At 39.7% G+C, this 19,357-nt stretch overlaps 2 protein-coding genes across 5 annotated transcripts in view; one reads left to right on the top strand and one right to left on the bottom strand.

Annotated features, from left to right (window-relative positions):
* Positions 1–2,004: 2,004 nt before the first annotated feature.
* On the top strand, positions 2,005–5,131 carry LOC131436802 (COP9 signalosome complex subunit 3). Its single transcript, XM_058605723.1, has 7 exons — positions 2,005–2,479; positions 2,570–2,724; positions 2,806–2,896; positions 2,970–3,700; positions 3,769–3,951; positions 4,022–4,092; positions 4,169–5,131. The coding sequence occupies exons 1-7, from the start codon at positions 2,425–2,427 to the stop codon at positions 4,182–4,184; spliced, it is 1,302 nt and encodes a 433-aa protein (XP_058461706.1). The 5' UTR covers positions 2,005–2,424; the 3' UTR covers positions 4,185–5,131.
* Positions 5,132–15,012: 9,881 nt separating this feature from the next.
* The window catches only part of LOC131438027 (cAMP-dependent protein kinase type I regulatory subunit), a 173,185-nt gene continuing 168,840 nt past the window's right edge, over positions 15,013–19,357 (bottom strand). For all 4 annotated transcript variants that reach the window (XM_058607802.1, XM_058607803.1, XM_058607804.1 and 1 more), the window contains 3 exons: positions 15,896–16,115; positions 15,658–15,812; positions 15,013–15,488 (listed from right to left, as the gene is read on the bottom strand). In XM_058607802.1, coding sequence (XP_058463785.1) covers positions 15,267–15,488; positions 15,658–15,812; positions 15,896–16,115 — 597 coding nt within the window. In that variant the 3' untranslated portion in view covers positions 15,013–15,266. The remainder of the gene's footprint in view (positions 15,489–15,657; positions 15,813–15,895; positions 16,116–19,357) is intronic.

Here is a 19,357-nt window from a genome sequence, read left to right as displayed (position 1 = left end):
GTAGTAAAATCAATAGGCACTTGATTCATCAAATTAGTTTCAAAGCGGAAGTGGATATTATTGGAGACAATAGTTCGCTGAAGAATTACAGGAACATTCTGCCCGTTTCAAGAACATTTCTAGCGCCTGATAAATCTTTAATCTGGGCTAGGAAATCAGTTTCGCATTTGTCGGATCCCATGGTAGTTTTTCTTACGAACAATTCCAGTGTGTTTTCAAAAGTGCTCTCAAAAACTGATCTGTAGGGAAATGAACTGTTAAACTCTGCCAATAACAGAATGTAATACGAATGCATATAATAAAAATTCTCTCCATATCTGATACAGAAAATAGTTCAAGTTTGCTTTTCACTATAATAAACAGTAACTATGGTGAACTTGATCTTACCCTTCAGCGTTGCTAGTTTTATAGAAAATTCGTTAAAGTACATTGTCACACGGACAGTGTATCGTAACAGTGTACCGCACATAGTAAAATGTGTCCTTGAAAATTTATCGAAGCATTCCGTATTATAATTTGTATTTGATCATAATACGACTTGTTTCGTCGTGTTTATCATTATGCAGCATCTGTTTTATTTTTAATTTTTATGAACAAGTTACATGTGCTACTTGGAGAAGGCATTACAGGACATACATTGATCATTTTCGTTTTAATGTTCAAACCTTTCATTTGAAAAATTCTTCTCCTTGTATCAAATGCAGATAGCATTTGTATTAATATAAGTGCACTATCTTTCTAACAAAAACATGCTCTTATTTGAAAAGAATAGTATCTTAGAACCACGTTCGAAATAAAAGTTTTCCAGCACTTAAATTGATAATTTTTAAGAGGCTGGGGTCCACTAGGAGATTGATAGTACCTATTAGCTCTCTCCGGACAGTCCATGTTATTAATTGTCTTTCAGGATTATAAATTGAATGATAAAATCAACTATTGCGCAAATCCGTTGATATTACAACGTTAATAACAGAGATAACATATTTCGGTATATTGAATATATAGTAATAACACTTGATATTAATATTTCAAACAATAAATTAATATTTTTCTCGGTAGCCGGCTGCCCAGATCAACCAATATAATCAATTATTAATTTTAATAAATAATTAAAATAATAAAGCGGAAATAATGCAGAAACAAGACGCGCGTGAAATCTGTTGACCTTTATTTGGTGATTTAAAATGATTTATAACCACCGTTTAGAATATGTCAATGCAATGAATCAACTATTTTGTCTAAATCCTATTCACTCCATTAGTGGTGCATCCGAGCATCTTGAAACCGGAAAATACTGAGTCGCGCGCGAATAATACCAATACTGAAATTTTTACTAACAAATATCCTTCTCCCGTGACACTTGTGGAGTGCGCAGTAGTATATACGGCCTCTAGCAAACAACAAGTGTTGGACTAACATCCCTTCCCATTCCTTAGACGATCTATGTTCGGGCCTGGCCGGCGCCGGTACTGATCAATGAATTCTGGGATTACCAGAAGATGTACATTGAAAAAGGATTTACCAGTCCCAGGTCGGATCATCTAGAAACTCCCTGTACAATTTCAGCTAATCCCGATCAGTAACGGAGTAGCAACCAGGGGTGGTCGCTCAAGCTCAAGCTCTTAAATTGATAATTGTTACTGTCTGCAAAAAAGCACCAATGAAAGTTTTCGAATTTACCACCGATCTTTCTAAACTAACCAAAGTTAATTTTTTGTGTGCATGTAATTTAAAACAGTCTTCTAGCAGTTCGTGATTCTGACGTTCTCTTCGAAAACAAATGGTGATGATAGCTCAGCAGTGCCACCAGTGTAACATCGCTGTTGCCAGCTCAATGGAGGAGTGTGATGAGCGCAAGAAAAAAAGTTGCATATATTTGTTTGTGGCCAAACGAAGTACCTAAAATTAGATAATTTTCTGGTAGCGTGTACAACCGAATGAATTGACAAGTGCACCGGGTTAGCCCATCAGTCGGACTTCCGAAGCCGCTCGCTGGTGCAACTCCGACGACAGCTCGCCGATTATTTCGCGTTTTTCAATCAGCACCGATTGTCACTTTTTCAACATCTTCCGCAGCCGACAGTGAAATAACGCCAGCAAAAATTGCCTTTTCGGTGTGTATAGCGTCGCTAGTCAGCGTACACGTAAAAATAGATAGCGTTCGGTGGATTTGCGGTCGCCATCGACTATTATCGCTCGCCGGAAAGAAAACGCTATGCGAAAATAATTCGCAAACCTCTCCCCTTCGCGTGTTCACTTTGACACATTCGGGAAAAAAAATCCGACCCGTTCTTCTGTTGTTGCTTAGTGGTCTACTGATTCGGAGGAAATTTTCGGTGGCACCGAAGGAGCTGTTAGTAGGATTGCGTTTGAAAAGTATAAGTTTTACTTGTTTGGTAAATTCTTATCGTAGTAAGGTAGAGAATGGCATCACCGCTGGAACACTACGTGAATCATGTCCGCACAATGAGCAGTGCTGGTGAGTGTTTCTATCTTTACTTTTTTTTATTGGTTTTTTGGTCCAGTCAGGTGTTGAGGGTTTGCTAAATTCCGTTTACTTCTATTGCAGGAAATTTCCGAGAATTAGTTGAGTACTTGCTGGAATCAACGGAGCTGCTGGCAAAAAACGGAAACATTTTGGACAATGTGTTAGAAACGCTTGATATTCAACAACACTCGCTCGGTGTGCTGTTCGTGCTGGTGATCAAATTTAGCGAACCGATCGTAAGTTTGATGTTTTCGGTTTTGTTTTATTTTGCAGCTCATTGTTCATTCAATGTGTTTTTTTTTCGGTTTCGATTTTAGAATCACGACGATACCGAGAATGTGCTACGGGTTGTGAGAGAGTTTATTACGCTTTGCAACGGGGAACAAGTCCGATTCGCCACACAACCATGTAGGTTTTCTTTTGTTTTGTTTAGCAGCCGGTAGTAGCAATTGAAGGGTAACATTTTCTGTTTGTTATTCAGATTTTGAGCTTTGCCACCAGTTCACTTCGGCCCTGGCAAAGAACAAGCAGTACACCATTCAGGGAATCCAGGTGCTAGCTTTGGCAGTAGAGAAAATCCGACTTTTCGACACTCAACTTACCCCCGTCCATGCCGATCTGTGTCAGCTGTGTCTGTGCGCGAAGGTATTCAGCCCGGCGTTACGATTCCTGGACACGGATGTCACGGCGATTGCCAACACCGAGGACAGCAACCACGACACGAAGTACTTTCTGCTGTATTACTACTACGGTGGAATGTTGTACGCCACAGTCAAAAACTACGAACGGGCCCTGTACTTTTTCGAAGTAGCAGTCTCAACGCCGGCACTCGCCATGTCACACATTATGCTGGAATCGTACAAAAAGTACATACTCGTTTCGCTAATACTGCACGGGAAAGTAGTTCCCATACCGAAATATTCCTCACAAGTCATCTCGCGGTTTATGAAACCGTTGAGTCACGCCTACCATGACCTGTCCAGTGCGTACAACAGTTCCAACAGCGACGAGGTGCGGATCGTGGTCAACAAGTACCGGGATTCGTTTATCCGGGACACGAATATGGGCCTGGTGAAGCAGGTTGTTTCGTCGTTGTACAAGAAAAACATACAACGTCTGACGAAGACGTTCCTGACACTGTCGCTAGCCGATGTGGCCAGTCGTGTGCAGCTATCCGGACCGGCCGAGGCGGAAAAGTACATCCTGAATATGGTAAGTAGTAGGAAGTTTGTTTGGTTTTATTTTTTCGAGAAACAACAGTTCAATGTTTTACCTTGTAGATAAAATCAGGCGAAATCTTTGCCTCCATCAATCAGAAGGACGGCATGGTAGTGTTCAAAGACGATCCGGAAAAGTACGACAGTCCGGACATGTTCAACAAGGTACAGCACGAAATCAGTCGCGTGATGGACTTGAACAAGCAGATTCTCAAAATGGAAGAGGACATTATGCTCAATCCAGTGGTTCGTATCTCAGTAGTCACTCTGCGTCCAATTTGGATCCCTAATGAAAAAAAAACGTTTCATTTTACAGTACATTAAAAAATCTATGGGAAATCAAGACGACGACATCCTCGGCGGTCAGCATTCAAAATCGTTTTCTGGGTAGGTACCGGCACTCCTCGGTATCAAATGTGTTTGTTTCGTGCATGATTTCCATTCCATTTTTTGTTTGTTTCAGTGATCCCACCGAATAATGTAACCAGCGGGTGGACTCGACCCAATCGACTGACAACACCGGAAGCTAGCAGTAGTTGTGTAGCAATAAAAAAAATACAAAAGGAATGTGAGAATACTAAATAATACAATAGCCGCCGGCGCCGCCGCAGTGGAGAAAACAAGGAAACAAGAATGCGACTCTGACAGTCCTGCAGCAGACCTAGAATTTACCAGCAGCAGTCAAGCAAACAAAAAAAACACTTACACACACACAACAAATCACACACAGTAAACAAAAAAAAAACATCGGCGTAGATAATTCCGAACAAAAACTAACATTGTTGTTAATGTGATTCAAAGTTATTGCGACAAGCTTGAAGCCCAGCCCCAGTTGAATGACACATTTACAACAAACAGAATATAGGCGATAATAGCATGAAAGCATAATAGAATCTGCACCGATCTGTTCGGAATCGAGCAAAACAGTCCCATAAGAAGGAACAAAAAAAAACTTCACATGGGACTAGTTTGCCTTCCGCACAGAGCCCCCGTACAACCTCACAAATGGGTTCTGCATCCGCGCGAAGAGATGAGCTTCGAAGCGAAAAGTAATACGATAAACAAAAGCTTTGTTACAAAATAATTAAAACAAAAGAAGAAAAAAAACACGTGAGAATATTAAATCCAGTTTTTTGTTTTAAATTTCAAACGTCAACAGAGGAATGATTCAACTTACAAACAAACATATTGTAGGAGGAAACCCTTGACGGGTTTCAAACGAAACGTGCTGTTAATTTGCTTGCTTTGAGGAACGAACGAAGGAAGAAACGTCAGTGACAGAGTGCGAGCGGGAAACTTGCAAAGGATAACGCGTGTTTGTTGTGTTTAGAAAGATAGAGAAGAAATGTGTGGAAAACTGAGTGCAAGTAGCCAACGAAGGAGATTTTGTGGAAGAATTCTCTCAATAAAAATTATTGCAGAAATATGGTTGATTTTGTTTTATTGGGGTAAGGACCACGAGGCCATATTATTGTCAACACCTCCATAGCAGCTCAATCCAACTGTCTATACAAATGGGTTCAATTTTCAACCCATGCAAGCAGTATTTCGACCTTAAAACGTTCCACAGCTCATCCATCGAAGAACTCGACTGTTGCATTCAACTTTCACTGAAACGCGCTCAGCAAATTATTAGTTTACACGCATGCCTTGATTTGAATTAAACTCAACATGTTCAGAAAATTTTCATGCAAACCTCCCGCATAGCGTTTTGGCTACCTGGGCAGCCATGGCCACCAGACGGCTACCAAAATTGATTCAGTGACGGTTGTCAAATCCAATTTGACAAAACGAAGTCGCCTGTATCTAATGGCGTTTTCGTTTTTAATTTGCACAACACCGGTGCAGTGCTACACTGAGGCATGAATAAACGAACAAAAATGACGAAAACATAAACAGTAACCATTGACTACAATAAACGATTCCATTGCACAGAGCTACACCATACTTTTGATGAGTGCTACACCAGTGGTATCGGTGTAGAAAAAGTGTAGCACTGGTGTAGTGCAATTGGTAAAAACGAACGGTTTCAGTGCAGCTTTCGCTACACCAGTGTAGTGCAATTTAAAAACGAAAACGACATAAGTTAGCAGAGCCTTTTCATCTTTCCACCTTCGCTGAAAATGTCAAAGATTTCAATGTGGAAAAATCCTGGTGGATAAGGTTGTATCGTTTGAGTTGTCTATCCTGCAGCGGTGATGCAGTCGGACACCAGAATGTCTGCCAGCCAGCTGGCAACGTTTAGTCAGGCATATGGCAGCCATGTGTATGCGGGCTAGATTGAATCACAAACAGGCACACTAGACAGTGGCAACTTTGTTTTGCTCACATCGCGCTCCTTCATTGAACTAAGTGGTTGAACAGTTATGTTAAACTGGCGGCACTGCTGAGTTATCATCACCATTTGTTTTTGAAGAAAATGTACAACCACAAATGCAAATTGAGCAATTTGACGTCTCTGTTACTCACACCGATACAGAGTGCGCAGATCTATTCATATACGAAATTAGAATGTGTGCGAGCCGAAGTCAAAGTTTGTTGTGGGTTCAATTTTACACTGAGGTAAAACATTTTTGACTCATAATCATACACTGCGAAAAATGCATATAGAATTTCGTAAGCTATGAACTAATGAACCAAGTAGAAGACAGTTCCATTACGTGATATAGAGTTTCGTGAACGATTTTATGTCTTTCTCAACTGTTCTCTTGGCATTGCAGTGTTTTTATTGCATATATGTCTTCAATAATTGGCACGATGCGGCTCGACAAAATTCACTGGGTTATTTCGACATACTCACACTAGCATTACCCTTTAAACTGCTGAGAATAGCCACACCAACACATTCGCACGTGGATTGGACTATGAGATTGGTTTGTTTTCACCAGGAAACGCATACATTAAACACGATTCAGACGATCAATCAACTTCGGTCGACGTCCAGATTAATTTATTGATTTTTTTAGCCGAATATTGCTCACGTATCCGACGTTAAAATGTTTAGTGAACTTGACGTAGTGTCCTTTCATATGAATTACTTACAATTAATATTGTTTCGTAATCGTTCCATTCAGGCGATAGTCGCTTGATGCTGCGTGTGAATCGCTTTTACATATTGTTTTGTTTTCATCAGGAAACGTGTTGGTCACCCATTTTTCAGTAGGGCTGCCGTTTATTTTTCATCGGGCATAGAAACCTCAATACTGTTAAAAGACTGTTTCAAATTGCGTTCATGCCCGCCCGTTTGAAAGAAATTCTGGCAACCGCCCACTTGTACGCAGCGGGCAGATTTCCCCTCAGACGGCTGGCTATGTCTGCCAGCCATTTTTGCCGGAATTCTACCAGAATTCCGGCAAAAGTCTGGCAACAATGCAACAACCGTTTCCGGCAGAGAATTTCGCCCAGCTATTATTAACGGTTCTTTTCTGTCGGATTCTTGCCATACAAGATTGGCAAAACCGTTTTGAATCGGTTCTACATTTCAAGCGTCTTGGTTTTATTTTTTCAATAAAAGATACCTATGAAAGGCAATAAAGGCCCTTCATATATACTAATCATGGAAAATGTTATTGCCAATAACATTACTTTCTCACTACCAAACATACCCATATTTCAATCTCATTTACCTCGTCTCAAGATTCGTTTTTTGTACGTACATGCGGGATTGACGAATATCAAATGAAGTCAATAAAAAAAAAAAGAGGAAGGAAATAAACAAGACACGTACGGCGAGATAATGACGCAATTTCGCCTGAACAATTTTGACGGTCAGAATTCCTCACAAACGAGGCTGGATTAACCTGGCACGACGTTGGTACGCATCACTGGTGGTCGCATCTTCTCGTTCGTGTGAGTCCGCGGGAAACACTCCCGAACAAGAAATTCTTGTTTTCTTGTAAAATCACAGACTAACAGACAGGACACTCAAATTGGATTCTTTAATAATTTTAACGATCATTTCGAATATTCCTTTAGTTGGGACAGTACTCGCATATGTCATGAGGGCGCCACGTTATCCTACCAAAAGCAATCAGTCTGTCATCTAGACTGTGTTTATTTTTATGTTGCCATTCATACAGAATTATCTGTAGTGTATTGATTTGTATACGTCCATGCGGATTTCATGCAGGATACAGATTTATTACATATTGCCAAAACTAAATACAGAAATGTGCTTACTTCTCATGTTCCAACGCAAAACAAAATCGAGCCTATGTTCTGTTACGATATTTACTTGCTTCTGGCCTGCCGCCACTTAATTTCGAGTGAAAATTACCAACACAATCAAAAATAGCCTAGATGACTACAAGTTCATTTTACGTCGGGCCCAATAATAAACTTTTTTGACATTTCGTGCGAAAAACTGACTAAAAATTATTTATATTACAGCTATGTATATAACACGAACCAATAATCGGTTCCACGCACATGAAGTCTTTTTTCTGAACAATGTTGAGAAAAATAAATTGTTGCCTTCAAACATTGGTGAAAACGATAAATATATTATCAACGTAATCCCATAATTTATTGCGACGATTCATTTCCAAACATTCTACGAAGCCTGATGCAACGAATTCAGGCATCCCTGCAAGCAGCTGATCTTTGTTGACAAACGGGGGGCACCAATTAGTAAAAAAAAACTTTTACATAACACAAGGGGTGAACCGATAGTAAAAAAATCGCGCAGTTCAATATAGGTGGAACTACCCAAGCAACCAGAAGTTCCACAATTACTTAAAAAGTCCACTTTCTTGCTGCTTAAAAGTACACGCGGAACTTTTGAGAACTTGAAAGTACAGATCAAGTTCCGCGTGAGCTTTCTAGCTGCTTAAGAAAACACGTGGCAATTTTTGACAGTTCGAAGTACAGAACAAGTTCCGAGTGAACTTTCTCGCTGCTTGAGAGTGCACGTGGTACTTTTAGCAACTTGAAAGTACAGAACAAGTTCCGCGTGAACTTTTTCGCTGCATAGAAGCTGAACAATGTATTCTAGAAGCAGCTTAAAAGTTCGTTCCGCTGCGTCGCGCGAACTTTCAAGTGTGGATAATTACTGAAAAAATGGGCTGCTTAGAATGCTTTTGAGAGCTGCTTAAGCCAAGTCAGTCCTTTTTATCCGAACCTTTGGTTAGTTGGGTAGTGTCCCACGGAAATTTATTTTCAGAAGAATTTACTCATAGTGTCATTCTGTTAGTCTGTGGTAATATAAGACGAATTTGATGAAGTTGATTGCTCTCTGGTCTGGGGGAATATCGGAATCCCTATTGGATCGGATACGTTCTGCATTTACTGTTTTTTGCATGACCTTCACTGTGATTTGCGTGAAATGCGAGCCAACGGATGAACTATTTTTAATTTTTTTAACATTCTTTACTTCAAAGTAGAGGCATTGAGTTCTACCGGTTACAAATATATTAATTTTCTTTATGTTTTTCTGCTTTTTTGTATATTCTTACTTTTATACTTGAATAAAACAAAACCTTGACCACACATAGAATATTTATAATATGGAAAAACTAGAACCAATTTCTTTTTTTTTTTTTGTTTACTTTCAATAGCTGGAATCTTGGTAAATCATGAATTCTACTTGCTGAACATAAGGGTAAAAGTAAACTTTTTTCTGACAATTTCGGTAATAGTCACGTTTATACTCGGCTGTGCAAGTCTCGGTAATTATTTTGCCGAGATTCAGCGAAAAAAAAATAAGTTTGTAGCATTTATTTGAAGAAGTTTACTGATATTTTAATATTTTGTGGCAAACGGGTCGCGTTCGAATTCATTCGAGTAAAAACAAGATGGTGGTTTATTCGTATTCGTTCGAAAGTATCCGTTCATCGTATGGTTGATACGGACGTAAACAAGAACGAAGGTGTTCGTGTTTGATAATTAGATAACAAGCATGACTCGCCCCTCGAAAACAGGTCCCTCTTCATTGTAAGTTCGTGCCGTTTATGAATGACCAATAGTAAGAAGATTTCATTGCTGTCGAAATAGAAGGGTGTTTCTCACTGAAGCAAGAAAAAAAACGATGTGATATCTTCCAGTTTTATTAGTCTCCGAAAATATTTGCTTAAAACATAGGTTACAAACGAGTTTTTTTTCTATTCAATAATAATTTAATCAAAGTTCCACTAAATAAGCCAATCAAGACTAACAATTTCAACCAATTTGCTGATTTGCGCTTTACTACTGCTTTTCTTCTGCTGTTCTCTACTGCTACAATACATATGTTAAAGAAAGCACATATAATTGTAGCAAAGCATGCAGAAGCCGAAAAAAAATTCGCATTTTTGCTGTTTAATTTTTATTTTTACATGAAAGTGAGCTTCCGACTATCACCCATATTCTGTATTTCGATCGAATGACGCTTTTTTGTATGGAACATTCGAACTCGATCAACATACCGATTCGATCGAAATACAGAATAGAGGGTGTATGTCATGGTTCGATTTGGCATCTGGATGAAGAGTTATAAACTAGCCAACGTTCGTTGATGGTTCCAAATTCTACAAAGAACAACCATTGTTGAAAAACAAAACTCTATGCTAGTTTCTCTCACTGGCAATGAATGAGGAAATTCGTAAAGGAAAATGGGTACATTTAATATATATGGGTAGTTGTGACAATGAGAGTTATTTCTCGAATATTCATCCAGTGACAGTGGAAGAAACTGCTTTTGTGTTTTCCAACAATGTTTTCTAAGATCGTAAGTAGAATCGTGCAACTGTGAAGAAATGCTACAATATGTAAATTATATTTTGCAATAAACAAGTGGCAATTTATATCGGAATATACCGGGTGTAACAGAGTTAAACATGAACGCTTTTTTTTATGCGCACGCAGTTAGTAAAGTTAGTCATCTGTGTTCACTGAAAAGGTCCAGCCTTTTTTATTTCGCTAAAGTATCAGCACTTTTTGTTACCGTTTCACTAAAGTTGGATGAATTCTACATTGTGAACGTATTAAAGTTAGTAAATATAACGTAAGTATTAAAATTGTTGCTTCCATTGTCAAATGTGTCTATACGTTAGGTCTGTTCTATATATAAGAGATAAATGTCGCTGAAATCACTTCGAATGAAAGCACGAGGTTCCCAACTGGTGAGTTCTGATATTCGTTTCATTTACATCCATTCGGAAGATTACGGAACGCTTTCTTCCGATTGTTCGATTTTTGACACTATTAGAATGGAATTCGTGTCGAGAATTGACAGCATGTCTGTTCACGTATTTTCGGGCACTGAAAAGCAAGGCCAACTATGGCTCGAAGAAACTAAACATATGCACATTCCTGTCAAGTGAAGACAAACGTTACAAATGGTTACAATCTATAAATGGGAATTGTTCAGGCCACTGGTGCGGATTTTAATATATAAATATGTCTGTTTTCCTGGTAGTGCGCAGAATTCTAGAGTTTAGGGCTGAGGACAGTACCGTAAAGTCGTAGGTTTTTTGCTATTTTCCCGTTTCAAATTAAATTTTCTTGGAAACGGTGCAGAATATAGAAAAACCCACCTGACAATGTCTTCGAAATTTAGTTGAGAATATTCTGTGAAATTTTCAGAATGATTCATTGAGTTTAGCGGTCGTGTTGTATTTTTTTCTGACTGAAAAACTGCTGAAAATTGGAACGCTCGGAAATGCATACCTCTACTTGTTCATCGAATATCTCGGCTTTGAAGGCTTGTATCATAAATCTACCGTGACAAAGGCTAGATAATTTAGTTTGGATGCGATTAGTACATAAAAACATATATGTTATCGCGATAAAAATAAAGTCTTATTTTTCTCTGTGAAACAAAGTCAGTTTCAATGCATCCGCCATTTTTTCGCTTTGGTTTCCTGCTAGCATTCTGAAAATGGAGAGAGGAATAAAATTGGCTCGACAAGGCAAGGCGTTTGGCAACACACAGACGTTTCATTGTATACAAACACATTTTTTGTTTCGCATTCAATCATTGTGAAAGTTGAATATTTTTTCATTGTTCATTGGAATTATGTTCAACCCATACGATAGATTTATGTGATAAAACTTCTCATCAAAATAATAAAATGAATGCTGGCAAGCCGGTATAGTTTGCTCATATACGAGAGAGTACAAGAGAAATACGATGCGCAAAGGGAATTGAGCGAGCCACGTGGTCGATTTAAAACTCAACACGCAACCCTCTGTCCTCAGACCTTAAGTAGCTTTCCGGATGTTCGGATGAACCGGGAAGATGCAGGTTCGTGTTTGCGGACAAGTTCACGAAGAAGGCCGTGATTTGACAAGCGATTTTGAGTTGTGACCAGAAAACGGAACTTCTTCTTCTTCTTATTTCTTCGTTTGACTGGAAAGGTTACAATGACCATACATCCAGCGGTTTCGTTTATAGTCACATGGACCCTACCGTTATTGACTACCGATGGTATCTTGCGGCGTCGCTCCGTCGAGCCCCTTTAGCACGAAAAAACTTTCTTTTCTTCTTGCGAATTACTCGAATTTCTAACGCACTATCCGCGAATCAACGTACTTACACGTTGAGAGCTCCACCGGAAGTGAGAAAACGAAACCATTCTTCACTTCCTCGACGATGACATATCTAAGTTTACATCGGAGAATGCCTGAAAATTACCGTTCATCCACAAGCATTGGAACAAAGCCATATTTTGGCACGATTTGGCCAGCTGCCACTACTCCAAGATAGTTCTGGAGTGGTATGCACCCAGCAAGCCTAATCTTGTACCCCAGCTAATAGATGCTCCGAAATGTCCGGAATTTCGACCAATTGGCGGCGGGACATCTAGGTCTGCATCAAGAGGAAGGTTGTTCGAACTGGAGAAATGTAACCATCTAATGTTGTAACTTTCATGTTTCAATAAAAGTACTGTGAGGAATGAACTCTTTAAACTCATTGAATCACGAAAAACAGGTCTTATTGTGCATAACAATTTATATTTTAGGTCAGCCTGTATTCGCATAACACGTCTTTACTTATGTGCCGACCGAAAGTATGTAACGAGTACAGAATTAGAATATATATTTTTGTAAATAATAGTTAGTAGGGTAATGATTTTTAATAATAATGTTTATAGATTCTTGTATTGAAATTGCTTTCTGCTTTGCCTAGCGTCGCAGCCGATGGGGTATTTGTTTGGGTTACCGAAAGAGGCCGTCGACCTTTACAAAGTTCATGACCGCGTAATCTTTCGGGAGAATGCCCTGTTTCGCTCTGATGACTGGTCTGGCGGTGGGTTGGTTTGATTGGGGTCGTTCGCAGAAACGAGGTGCGATCATGCGACTGGGGATGTTCGGGATGATCAATGCAAATTCGGAACTGTCGCTATTATTCACTTCGTGGAAAATACGTCAGATCCGCTAACGAAGATGTACAAACCGCCGTTATTCTGAGGATTCTCAAAGCCAAATAAACCACTTTGAACTTATCAGTGGAAGAGGCAAGAGTGGTTCGATTTTAGTTCGCGCCGTGTTGTGTTAAGTTTGGTAAATTTAAATGTAATTGGACCGTCTGAACGTGCTTCCGAGGGGTGTAAGCGGGGTGATTTATGCGCCACTCTCGATGAGAGACCACCCGCCAGATGTGTGGCCCGAGAAGTCTCAAAAGGACGGGCAGCCACACATCTGGTGGGTGGTCTCTCATCGAGAGTGGCGCATAAATGACCCCGCTTACACCCCTCGGAAGCACGTTCAGACGGTTCAGTTACAAGTAATTAACAACTTTATGGCCGTCAACAGTTCAACATAAAGTGGTAATGCGCTGATGAATCGAAGGCGAAACGTAAAACAAGTAAAAATTATGGTAAAGCAGAACTTAACCCATTCGTAGTGTTTGTCTTCTACTGTGCTATGTTTTCAAAACTTTCCCATGACTATCGTTGAACCAAATGTTCCAGTTTTCCCCTTACATGAACTGTACCTTTGCTTTCAAGAAATATCAAGTGCCATATATGCATAACCATACTGTCAAAGAAAGTTACATCAACATACTTTTATCAATTGATATTTGGGAATCCAATGCTTTCGACGAAACAGATGTAAAATTCATGCCCCATACAATACATACTGTTGAGAATGGGGAAAACAAACCTTTTCCGGTTGTCCAAAAAATTGTCCGTACTGTCGGTACTACAGCTAGCTGTGTTGTTTACTGGTTGTCGTTTTTTTTTGAGTTTTGTTCATCGTACACCGAGTTAACTTCAAACAGTCAGATTCCATTTGGTTGTACACACCTAACGATTAAAAGTTAGAACAACGATCTTCTCACTCTTTTGCCCCCCTTTCGTAAAATATAGTTATTTCATACCATCGCCACAAATACGCATCCAGTGATGTAATGTAAATTGATTTCTTCGTGTATTCGCATCGGAGTGAGTGGTACGAATGTTCCTGTTTGATTTTTATTTAATTTATTTTAAGCAAAGTTTTCCCTAAAAATGTTGGCTTTCCCGACCGGCATCTGTTCTTCTCGTCCAACGCAATCTCGTCGACTGTGCCGCGTTAATCCGTAAATTATCAACGTTACCAAGTGCTTCCATAGAATCGAATACGTGCGCGGAACTCCAAACTCGCTAATCGTCGCTCTTATTGTTGTCATTTTCTACTAAAATCAACCGCACCGCAACGACTGAATGTCACTAAGATGCATCCTCTAGGGTTTACTGTAATATGTTTCCTGTTCCGTCCGGTATCGTGTGGTGTGGCTTCTATCCACATATGCACGTTTATATATTTTTGTTTTGTTGGCTTGTTTCAGCACACACGGACACTCACACACGCACACACATAGCAACACTACAAATAGTAGAGAAAAAAATCTAACTAATTTCGCCTGCGCTCGTTCTAACCTCGCACCTTAACAAATATCGACCTCAATAGTGTCTCCCATACTGCTTGCTTTATCATCCGAAATTTTTGTTTAAATATACTCTTACAGCTGATCTACAGTAATTGAATTATATAGTCACTTTCTTGGATTTTCCATTTCTATATATAATCCGAGTATACACTAATAAATGTTACAATGAGAATAAGACAACTGCTCTAATGTTGCGACTTGTTTTGTTTTTAGTTTATTGTTATGTTTTCCGATCATTTAGCATTTTCCTAGCTGCTCTGCTGTTTCTGCTATTTAACAATTTCTACAGTTTTTTTTTGGTTTGCTTGTTTTTGTTTTGCTAGAATGGATAAAACATGAAAGATTCGAACCTAATGTCAAAACGTGTGCTATTTTCTCTGCTATCTAGAGCTCTGGAAGTTAAGTAAATATGTGGCAGAGTCGATGGCGGGCGAAGCTTTGCCAGCCGTGATCTGGTTTGTATTGGAGAACGATAACATAAATTGTCACATTAATTCACATCCATTGAACCGTTTCAAACGAAAGGGTTTCTAAATATTTGTTCTCTACGTAACATTGGCTTTTTTTGTGTTCTTTTTCTTTTGTTTTGTTTGTTTGTTATTTTTTTCTGTTCATTGTTTCGTTAGCAGTAAATTGTGTCAATCGTTCTTGTCCTGCAGTTTTGTTTTTTTTTTGTTTTGTTTGTTTGATGAATTTCAATGCAACACACTTAGACCGATAGCGAAACGAAACTGTTGTACTGTGTGATGTTCCGTTTGAGAATGTCTGCGCATAGGCCGAGCACCCGCTCGAAACGGGCGCGATCCAGCTTCACGCACTTGAGCGGTCCCCGTGCAATCACGGTTGCAGCTCGTGGACGGTCCAGCAGCAAAGCGATTTCTCCGAAATAGTCACTCGGTCCGAGCCGACCGACTTCGGCGGGTTCTTCGTTCTGGGAAGCAAAAATTGAACGAAAATCGTTAGTTCAGCTCGGGACAGGTTCAATTCAAACAAACAAAAAACCGAAATAATGACGATATCATCGATAACTTAATTCGGTTGTCTAATTACAGGCGACAGCCAAACAATCCAATTAAAAGTTCCCAATTAACGGAACTCACCTCGTCGCGCTTCTGCCTAACGGTGGCGCATCCTTCGACGATGATGTAGAAATCGTTTCCCGGTTCGCCCTGTTTTACAATCGTTTCACCATCCTCGAATGTGACCGGTTCCAGTGCGTCTGCCACCGTGAGACGTTCCCATTTGTCTAAGCTCTCTGCGAAACAACAGTTCATAAGGTTATTACCAACGTACGTACTGTACAGAAGACTGTACAAAGCGCACCAATGCACTACTTACCCAAAATTGAAACACGAGACAGAAACTCCTCGTACATCTTTCGCTTCCGGATGGTGGAACCCATCAGAATGCGCCGGTAGCTGTCCCGGTCGATTCCCCACAGTTTGACGTCGGTTTTGGCACGTACCGTGGCGGCTCGGGGCGTTCCGTAGATCAGAGCCAACTCACCGAAACTGCCACCCTCGCTAATTGTCGTCACTTGTTCGTTATTTACAAAGACCTACCGAGGAATGTGAAAAAAAGAAAAATAATTCATCAGTTGAGAACAAAAGTAAAATTTACTCAGCTACGAAAGCGTTTCCTTAACTAGCGCAGTTTATTGCAAATATGTTATATATCAATATAACGTAACGAATTCAATACAAATCGAGAAAGACATCACAGTAACACCATCTCGTGACGGAGAAGGCTATTAGTTCAGTCATGTTTAATAGTTTAACGTGCACCCAGAAGTGAAATGTCAAAAATAATTGAGCATGATGCCCACGTTGAGGTGTGAACTTTTTTATATTTTAGTGTGTTTTTTTTTCTAACGAAAGTAAATATCACCTACTAGCTGATTTAGCCGGCGTTGCTCGGAAATGTTTCGTGATGGCAAAGCAAAGCCCAAAAAATTCTAGAAATTGTCCTCCACATTGATACTCTAATTGTAATGAAACTCAACTTAAACGACATCAGTCGGCGTTGGACAGTCGTTCGCACCGCACGCGTATGGCTCTTGGCTGTTGGAATTTTTTTCTGGCTACCTAGAGTTTCATTGATTCAAGGCTTCAGTCTTTTTTAAAGGCTACCTGAATCACTAACAGTCTTTTTAAAGACTAACAATTAATCAGCCTTTCTCAAGACTATTCTATGAGTGATATTCTAATATAATCAGTCTTTTCAAGACTAAGAAATTAATCAGCCTTTTTTAAGGCTGGCTATTCAAAGAACTATTCTTCGAACTAATCAGTCTTGATTAAGACTACCACAAAATCAGTCTTTATCAAGATTTTTCCAAACTAGGAGTCTAATCGAAGACTAATTTGGCCTAGTTAATTTAATTTCAAATTTCATTCATTTAAAAAATGCCTGCGTCCAACCGAAAAGGCAACAACCCTAAGGCTAAAAATAATTCAATACGGAATAAATCACAATCCGTTATTCAACATTTTTCTAATAACATTCACGATCTTATAGAATCTGAATGTAAAAATAAAAGACACCCGAGCTAACCACTCGTGATATCTGTACAATTGCAGTTGACTTAAAAATAGGAAATATTGAAAAGAAATATATATACTGTTCGGCTTATTTGCCCCACAATGAGCCGTCTCCCACGGAAGATTTTAAGAAAGTAGTGCTGTACTGTGAAAGAACTGGTCTTCCACTAATTACTGGAAGTGATGCAAATGCTCATCACATCATCTGGGGTAGCACAGATATAAATTCCAGGGGATCTGAACTAATGGAGTACATAAGTAGTACGAATCTATACATTCTCAATGAAGGAAGTCGCCCAACTTTTGTTAGGTCTGATAGGGAAGAGGTCTTGGATATAACACTTTGTTCTGAAGAAGTTCAGCACGAACTGGGAAACTGGAAGGTGTCAGATGAAACTGAACCTTCGCTCTCAGACCACAAATTTATATTTTTTGATCACTTAGGTGTTACCTTAACTGTCACAACATATCGGAACCCGAAATCTACCGATTGGGATCTTTATACTGAAACTTTGGCAACAAAATTTCATGGCTATTTTCCCACCATCGAATGTCACGACGATTTGGACTTGGCTGTAAACACTTTGAACTCATTCATAGTGTCATCATATGAAGAGGCTTGTCCACCCAGATCCGTAAAAACTACAAGGGGTACTCCATGGTGGAGGGCTGAGCTTGAGAAACTGAAAAAGGACATGCGAAGAGCTTGGAACCGGCGTGGGCATGACAACTCGAGAGCTTTTAAAACTGCTCGAACTGCGTATAAAAAATGCCTTAGATCTGCCGAACGAACTGGGTGGAAAAATCTTTGCACAAATATCTCTAGTCTAAATGAAACGAGCAGGCTAAACAAGATACTCTCGAAATCAAAAGTTTTCCAGGCTAACTGTCTAAAAAACATGGATGGTGAACTGGTTTCAAACGAAGAGGACGTTCTTAACTGTCTCTTCGAGACACACTTTCCAGGTAGCAAGGTTGTTGATCCTGATTTTCTAAATGCTCACGAACCGTGCACAGACAATCTTGATTCGTGGGCAATAGCAAGATCGCTGATCACTTTTGAATCGATAAAGTGGGCAATTGGCATCTATCCTATTCTATTGCAGAAAGGTTTTGATATTACGAAACATGTCCTGAGAAAGATTCTACTTAACAGCCTTGCTCTTGGGTACATCCCGAAAGCATGGCGAGAAATAATCATCAAATTTATTCCAAAAGGCGGACGTCAGAGTTACGAGGAAGCCAAGAGCTTTAGACCCATTAGCTTAAGCTCTTTTTGCTTAAAATTCTTGGAACGAATTGTCGATCATCACATCAGAGATAAGTGCCTAATTGAACGACCGCTTCATACTAAACAACATGCTTATCAACGTGGAAAATCCACGATCACACTACTTCACGATGTTGTATATAATATCGAAAAAGCCTTTTCGCTCAAACAATCCAGCTTAGGAACTTTTCTAGATATAAAAGGTGCTTTTGACAATGTATCTTTCCAATCCATTGTGCAAGCGATGAGCAGACATGGAGTATCATCAAGCATCTCAGGCTGGATAAGCGCAGCGCTTAGCAATCGCATCCTCTGCTCATCATTAAGACAGGCAGAGATGAGGAAGTTGAGTGTTCGAGGCTGTCCACAAGGAGGTATCTTGTCACCATTACTCTGGAACCTTGTTGTTGATGGTCTACTGCAAAAACTCAATGAACTTGGGTTTCCGACGTACGGATTCGCAGATGATTATCTAATACAAATCACTGGACTATGCATTGCAACGCTATTTGATCTGATGCAACAGGCTTTTAGGGTTGTGGAACAATGGTGTCAACAGGTTGGATTGTCGGTGAATCCAAACAAAACCTCAATGGTTCTTTTCACAAAGAAGCGAACAACAACCGGAGCCCGTCCTTTGCAGTTTTTTGGGAGCGTGCTGTTGTGTACCGACCAGGTCAATTACGTTGGAGTAATCCTGGATTCCAAACTTAACTGGACTGCTCACATTGAGTCTAGAATCAAAAGAGCATGCATGGCCTTTGGCCAATGTAGACGCACTTTTGGTAAAACGTGGGGTTTGAAACCGAAATATATCTATTGGATTTATACTACAATTATACGTCCAATACTGGCATATGGATGCCTCGTATGGTGGCAGAGAGGGCAAGTAGTTACAATTCAGTCGAAGCTCAATCATTTGCAAAGAGTGGCGCTCATGGCAATGACTGCAGCTTTTACAACGACCCCGACCGCTGCTCTGGAAGCTCT

This window comes from Malaya genurostris, chromosome 3 (assembly GCF_030247185.1).
Source record: "Malaya genurostris strain Urasoe2022 chromosome 3, Malgen_1.1, whole genome shotgun sequence".
Taxonomy (NCBI): domain Eukaryota; kingdom Metazoa; phylum Arthropoda; class Insecta; order Diptera; family Culicidae; genus Malaya; species Malaya genurostris.
Note: the sequence above shows the minus strand (reverse complement) of the source record. Positions and strands in the feature narration are given on the sequence as shown.

Excerpts from the sequence above, each read along its gene's own strand:
- LOC131436802 (XM_058605723.1), top strand. The coding sequence starts at position 2,425 with ATGGCATCACCGCTGGAACACTACGTGAATCATGTCCGCACAATGAGC. Across the intron at positions 2,480-2,569 it reads CCGCACAATGAGCAGTGCTG|GAAATTTCCGAGAATTAGTT; the intron begins GTGAGTGTTTCT and ends CTTCTATTGCAG. Across the intron at positions 3,952-4,021 it reads ACATTATGCTCAATCCAGTG|TACATTAAAAAATCTATGGG; the intron begins GTTCGTATCTCA and ends TTCATTTTACAG.